This window comes from Xyrauchen texanus, chromosome 38 (assembly GCF_025860055.1).
Source record: "Xyrauchen texanus isolate HMW12.3.18 chromosome 38, RBS_HiC_50CHRs, whole genome shotgun sequence".
Taxonomy (NCBI): Eukaryota; Metazoa; Chordata; class Actinopteri; order Cypriniformes; family Catostomidae; genus Xyrauchen; species Xyrauchen texanus.
This window is the reverse complement of record NC_068313.1, coordinates 35,432,348-35,439,847: the sequence shown is the minus strand read 5'-3', so window position 1 is coordinate 35,439,847 and position 7,500 is coordinate 35,432,348. Positions and strand designations below refer to the sequence as shown.

The 7,500-nt window shown below is 39.8% G+C and overlaps 1 protein-coding gene across 5 annotated transcripts in view; it reads right to left on the bottom strand.

Annotated features, from left to right (window-relative positions):
* Positions 1 to 7,500, bottom strand: part of LOC127632137 (diacylglycerol kinase delta-like) — a 43,800-nt gene that overhangs the window by 27,988 nt on the left and 8,312 nt on the right. For 3 of the 5 annotated variants that reach the window (XM_052110709.1, XM_052110708.1, XM_052110710.1), the window contains exon 3: positions 5,923 to 6,003. In XM_052110709.1, the coding sequence (XP_051966669.1) occupies positions 5,923 to 6,003 (81 nt within the window). Of the gene's footprint in view, positions 1 to 1,645; positions 1,821 to 5,562; positions 5,571 to 5,922; positions 6,004 to 7,500 lie in introns of those variants that run through there. The other 2 variants (XM_052110713.1, XM_052110711.1) reach the window with 2 other exon arrangements.

Below are 7,500 nucleotides of genomic sequence, written 5' to 3'. Positions count from 1 at the left end.
ATTAAACGGGAAGTTGTTATGACTCATACATACAATGTCCAAACAACCCCAAACTTCACATGTTTGATAAGAGTCCCGGTCTGAATACATCTACATGCCAATATTCAGTTATAGTCATAGCGCCACCTACTGGCAACAGGAAATGACATGCTTTACACTGTGATACACTCTTAACAACATTTAAGTGCTAAAAAATACATAAACAATTGGAGTGACATTCCCCTGGGACAGTAGCCCCCAACGTGCACCAGGGTTCGAAGGCACGTTCATCGCTGCTTACAGCTTTAATTAATTTTGGACGTTCACGTTCAGCTCAATCAACAGAGTTTGAATGTTGATAACCACTAAAATGTATTTAGGAAAGGGCCCTAAAGGTACATTTATTCTATTTATAATTGATTTATTGCCATGCAAGTCACATTAGTGACCACATCATATATTTTCTTGACTTTTTCTAAAAACATTGCTTTTATTTTCAATTTTATAGCTTGTAGAAATCATGAAAATAACATTGAAATGATAGGAGGGTTTGCCTCGAGGTCAGCTGCCTTCTTACTTTTAGATAAAGAGTTGACGCCAGACTTTATACAGTCGCATGTCCTCAGTTTTTCACCCAATTTGGAACGCCCAATTCCCAATGCGCTCTAAGTCTAAGGTGGCGTAGTGACTCGCCTCAATCCGGGTGGCAGAGGACGACCCCCAGTTGCTTCCACGTCCGAAAAAGTCAATCTGCGCATCTTTATCACGTGACTTGTTGAGCGTGTTGCCACGGAGACGTTGCGCGTGAGGAGGCTTCATGCTATTCACCGCAGCATCCACGTAAAACTCACCACGTGCCCCACCGAGAGCGAGAACCACATTAAAGCGACCACGAGGAGGTTACCCCATGTGACTCTACCCTCCCTAGCAACCAGGCCAATTTGGTTGCTATGGAGACCTGGCTGGAGTCACTCAGCGCACCCTGGGATTCAAACTCCAGGGGTGGTAGCTAGCGTCTTTTAACACTGAGCTACCCAGACCCCCTCTAAAACGGCATTTGTCGGGATTACAGGGTTTATGGCATTGCGTTGTCATGGCAACGCAGTTGTAAAATGTGGATGAATTTGTATGAATCAGGTCAGGTAGAAATATATCCAGCACATGTTCTATTCTTGCATTGAAAATTATGAATTTCAAGCATAATAATGCACTTCCACTAACATACGTTGTGATTCATTATAAAAGCACGTACATTTATAATCCTCTATAAAACTCTCATTTAAGTCAAAGCTTACAATTAACACACAGCTACAGACACACTGTTGGAAACACACAAACTTTACATAAATGTCCAAAACATTGAATATTGTTTTATATTTATAGGCTAATTCGAATGACTACAGACTAACCCGAACTATAAACCTAAAACAAAGCATTTACTTCACTGATAAATCCTTTTGAACTTTGAGAAGATCCCCAAAATGGAGGTTTTGCCAGATTTACTAAACTTCTGGTGACAATTTTGGTGACAAAATCTAAATATAGCGGAGTAAACCCACACACACACACACACACACACACACACACACACACACACACACACACACACACACACACACACACACACTTTCCTTCATTCCACACATTCTTTCCTCTTACTTATTACCGGGAGAATCCAGACACTCCTTGAAGACTCGTCTCTCTCTCTGTCTCTCTCTCCTCTCTTTCTGTCTGTCTGCGTAGTTTGTTTAGCAGATTATGAGACAGCTAATATTTCATTTTCTCTCTTTCCTCAGCTGAACCATCTAGCTTTTCTTTCTTTCCCGCAGTCTTTCACAGACTCCTCCCTCTTTCCATCTGATTGACTCACAGACACACTTCCTTTTAGAGACCCCGCCCACTAACCAACACATCACCACGAGAGGAAAAATTAGTATGAAAACAAATTCAACTCACACGGGCACACACACACACACACACACTACATTTATGCATTTGGCAGATGCTTTTACACGACTTACAGTGCACTTATTACAGGGACAATCCCTCCAGAGCAACCTGGAGTTAAGTGCCTTGCTCAAGGACACAATGGTGGTGGCTGTGGGGATCGAACCAGCAACCTTCTGATTACCAGTTATGTGCTTTAGCCCAATACACCACCACCACTCCACACACACTTACACACTCATACACACTCACACACTCATAAACACACACACACACACACACACACATGCTCTCTCTCTCTCTCTCTCTCACACACACACACACACACACACGTTTTCAGATTATTTCATGCCATTTTGTTTATCATATCCAGAATAAACAGTGTGTGTGTGTGTGTGTGTGTGTGTGTGTCAAGTCATTTTTATTTGTATAGCGCTTTTCACAACACACAACGTTTCAAAGCAGCTTTACAGAAAGTGAAACTGTAATATCTATAAAGTCTTAAGAGTCATCATTGTGTAATTGTAGATTTTGTATAAAAATACATAATTAAATAATAATTGTATTTAGAACCCCATTGAGCAAAAGATGTTGGTTAATGGAGAAAAATAGCCTTGGGAGAAACCAGGCTCACTGTGGGGGCCAGTTCTCCCCTGACTAACAGCATGAATATAATGCCAATATTAGTTATTTATGTGCAGTGCAAGTCATGGTTTAAAATGAGTAAGTGTTAAGGGTCGGGGAGATTAATGACTAATGTCTTTGAAGTTCATCCTGGATTAACTGCAGAAGTTCTTATAGACGCAATTATCCTTTGATAGTTGGTTGATAAAGGGTTTAGTTGGCTATTAATTGATAGTCTATGTAATCCATTTCAGGAGTGTACAGTAGTCCATCATTACACCAAGATGAGGCAGGCAGAGATGAGTGAGGTGCCTCGCAGTTCATCAGGCCGGTCATTTCGGATTGGTCCACCCAAAGTCCAAGGTTCAGGCTGTCGCATATGAAGTATCCTGTGTCTTACAGTTGGAGTTGGGAACAGTTAATTGTCTGAAGTCTGTCGTAATAGACTGAAGTGATGTCAGGCTGCATGTAGTCATCATCCCTCAGAGACAAATAGCAGTGGAGTCCGATACCAAGCAGGAACGGAGCTGGAACAGGCCGGTGACCAAAGGTTATGAAGTTTATTTATTGAACTTGCAATCCTCCCAATAATGCATTACACTAATCTTGAGGTCATGAACGCATGAATTAGTTTAAAGTTGGGTATTGATGGCATAACAGTGGAAACGTATTCCATGATTCCAGATAATCCTAAAACTGTCCTAAAATAAATCCTAAAAGCCCTAAAACTGATCCCTGTGGCACTCCATACTTCACTTAAAAATATATCTATACATTTATATCCACTTTTCGCTCCAATTTGAAATGCCCAATTCCCACTACTTAGTAGGTCCTCGTGGTGGCACGGTTACTCAATCCGGGTGGCGGAGGACAAGTTTCAGTTGCGTCCGCTTCTGAGACCGTCAATCCACGCATCTTATCACGTGACTCGTTGTGCAAGACACCGCGGAGACTCACAGCATTTGAAGTCTTATGCTACTCTCCGCGATCCACACACACAACTCACCACATAGTTGGGAGGATACTACATTGTCTAGTATTTTTGACATAAACGGGAGATTAGAAATCGGTGTATAAATAGCCAATTCACCAGGATCAAGCTGTGGCTTCTTAATAAGCGGTTTGCTAACTGCCAATTTACAGTTTCTTGGGACATGTCCAAAGGAGAGCGAGGAGTTAATAATATTAAGAGGTTCTGAGAGTGCAGGAAACACCTCTTTTAGGAGTTTAGTTGGTATTGGGTCTAACATACATGTTGTTGATTTTGATGTTTTGATAAGTTTTGTTAGCTCTTCATGACCTATGACAGCGAAGGATTGAAGCTGTTCATGAGGAAAGTTACGAGACATGGTTTTCTGAGGTGCTATGACAGATGATTGCATAACTCCAATTTTATTTCTGATGATTTCCATTTTATCAGTAAAGAAATTCATGAAGTTATTATTATTGTGTTGCGACGGAATATCTGGTTCAGTCGAGGCTTTATTCCTAACAATTTAGCCACAGAATGAACACCTAGGATTGTTGTGGTTACTTTCTATGAATTTGCTCAAATATGCTGACCTGGCAGCTTTAAGTGCCTGTCTGTGGCTACAGACACTATCCTTCCATGCACAGCAAAATACCTATAATTTTGTATTCTTCCACTTACACTCCATTCATTTCCGAGCTGCTCTCTTGAGAGCATGAGTGATCATTGTACAATGGTGTCTTTTTTCTATAATCGAATAGGGGCGATACTATCAAAAGGGCTAGAGAAGACTTTTCTGTTATTACATCAAGTTCTTCTAGACCTTTTGGCTTACTAAGTATATGAGATAAATCAGGAAGATTATTTGTGAAGCTATCTTTAGACTCAAAAGAATAGTTCTACCTGAAGAATAGTGATAGATTGAGTAACATTAGCTGATTGCAGCAAACAAGAGACGAGTAATGATCTGAGATGTCATCGCTCTGCGGCAGAATTTCTATATTATCAATATCAACTCCATATGACAGGATTAAATCTAGTGTATGATTATGGCGATAAGTTGGTCCTGTTATATTTTTATTAACTACAAGAGAGTTGAAAATTTCAGAAAATGCTAATCCAAATGTCATTTTCAATATTTATTTGAATGTTGACGTCTCAAGGCAGCTAGCAGACGTTCGGTTTAACCAGTTTGTCTGCTTCCTGACCTGGGCCCCAGTTAGTCAAATACTATTATTATTAAGACAATGAGCCAAATTATTTGAGAGGAGACGGCACCTTCCCTGGAGGGATGGAGCCCGTCTCTCTCTTTAGCAGGTCATGTCTACCCAAAAAACTCTTCCAATTGTCTATAAATCCTATGCTATTCTCTGGACACCACTCAGACATCCAGCCATTCAGTGACACTAATCTACTATAAACCTAGTCACCACGATGAGCAGGGAGGGGGCCAGAGCATATTACAGTTTTTCCAAGTTCACAAACCTCTTTAACATTCTCTCTAGTGATCTCTGACTGGCGAAGCCGGACATCGTTAGTGCCGACATGATTAACAATTAAAAAACAATCTATGTTTAACATTAGCCAGCACTTGTGTGTATGCCGTAGTCCCCAAAATGCATTTAACAATAGTGGCTGGAGTCTCTATTTCCACGTTCCTTACAATAGAATCACCAATAACAGGGGCTCTTCCAACATGATTTTCAGTGGGTGCATCACTGAGTGAGGAGAATCGATTGGAAACCCTAACAGGAACAGGAGAGTGGTATCGCATTGCTGAGTGAGTATGCCACCGAGACGCCACCCAAATGCCCTGCTGCAGGGGCTCTACAGCCAGAGCCAAAGTGTGTGTGTTGCTTGCTGTACTACCCACATCCGAAACAGAATCTACCAGCTTCTCTTTCTCACTGACCTCCACAAACGCTCACATGTGTGTAACTCATTTTTCACATGTGAATCCCTCACTGCTGACGGAAGAAGCTATAGTAAACATGTGGCATGCAATGCAGTAAGAAATAACATGAGTGAATGCCATGACTTACCGCAATTGTTTGTTGTTTTTGTTGTTATGGTTGTTTTTGAGCGGTGAGAGTTTGAGATCGATGTGGTTCCTGATCAGCAGATGTTTGAGATTGGCGCAATAATCCGTGTAAAACACAGAGGAGAAAACGAATGCGCACAGTCGAGACGCGAGATGTAGACAAGCGGGGAAAAAAAAGAAAAGGAAAGCAAAAGACAGAAACGGGTGCGCTCGGTAAAATAAACACAGTTGAAACAGTAGAAAAAAACTAAGCATGTTGTAAAATGCCGAATGAAAAACGATGAGCGTACAAGAATGAGCAATGCTACACAGGCTAGCAAGCGGAGTGTGTGTGTGTGTGTGGGGGGGTGTTTATACTCACAGTAAAGCTGTTGTTGACGTTCTTGGTGCTGGATTCTGCTACGCTGGCGTCCGTCAGATCAACTTCATCAAAAATGATTGACTGAAAAATAGATGATTGCTAATACATAAATAACAAATGATTAACCTAAATCTGTGTGTGTGTACTTGTGAATTGAACCAATGCAAATATGATAAATAAATAACAAAATTATGTAAATTTGATTTAATTAATGTATATATACATACATACACTCACATACACTCACACACTCTCACACAGGTGGCCAAAAGTTTGGAATAATGGACAGATTTTGCTGTTTTGGAAGGAAATTGGTACTTTAATTAACCAAAGTGGCATTCAACTGATCACAAGTATAGTCAGGAACATTACTGGTGTATAAAACAGCACCATCACTATTTGAAAAAAGCCATTTTTGATCAAATCTAGACAGCAGCATCACTGCAACACCTTATGCTTGAGTATTCATGCTAAATCGATCATTTAAAAATCACTCGCCATTATATCAAACACAGTTGAAAGATATTTGGTTCATTAAATGAAGCTGAACGTTGTCTTTATGTTTGTTTTTGAGTTGCACAGTATGCAATAGACTGGCATGTCTTAAGGTCAATATTAGGTCAAAACTGGCAAAAAGAAACAGATTTCTCTAGAAACTCATCAGTCAATCATTGTTTTGAGGAATGAAGGCTATAACTGTCTCTAACAAGGACAGAAAGAGATGTGGAAGACCAGATGTGCAACTAAACAAGAGGATAAGTACATCAGAGTCACTAGTTTGAGAAATAGACGCCTCACATGTCCTCCGCTGACAGCTTCATTGAATTCTACCCGCTCAACACCAGTTTCATGTACAACAGTAAAGAGAAGACTCAGGAGGACTTATGGGAAGAATTGCAAAGAAAAAGCCACTTTTGAAACAGAAAAACAAAAAGAAAAGTTTCGAGTGGGGAAAGAAACACAGACATTGGACAACAGATAACTGGAAAAGACTGTTACGGATCTGAACCCCATTGAGCTTTTGTGGGATCAGCTAGACTGTAAGGTGTGTGAAAAGTGCCCGACAAGACAGACACATCTATGGCAAGTGCTACAGGAAGTGTGTGGGGTGAAAGGTCACCTGAGTATCTGGACAAACTGACCGCTGGAATAACAAGGATCTGCAAAAGTGTCATTGCTGCACAATTTTTCTTTCAATTGTAATAGTAATTGTTCACGTTATTAATGTCCCGACTATACTTGTGATCAGCTGAATGCCACTTTGGTGAATTAAATTACCAATTTCCTTCAAAAACAGCTAAATCTGTCCATTATCCCAAACTTTTGGCCACCTGTGTATATACTGTATATAAATATAATTAGCATCATTTTGTACAAAATAATAAAATGTATACATTAAACTGTAAATACAATTATAAATAAAATACTATCAGTTTAAATATTATTTTTGTTAATTACAATTATCTTAATTAATACAGGTATAAATGGTACATTACACCGTAACATAAAAAAACATTCATTATTATTAACAACAGAACATTTCTAACAATATACATATACGGTTGTATTGTATATATT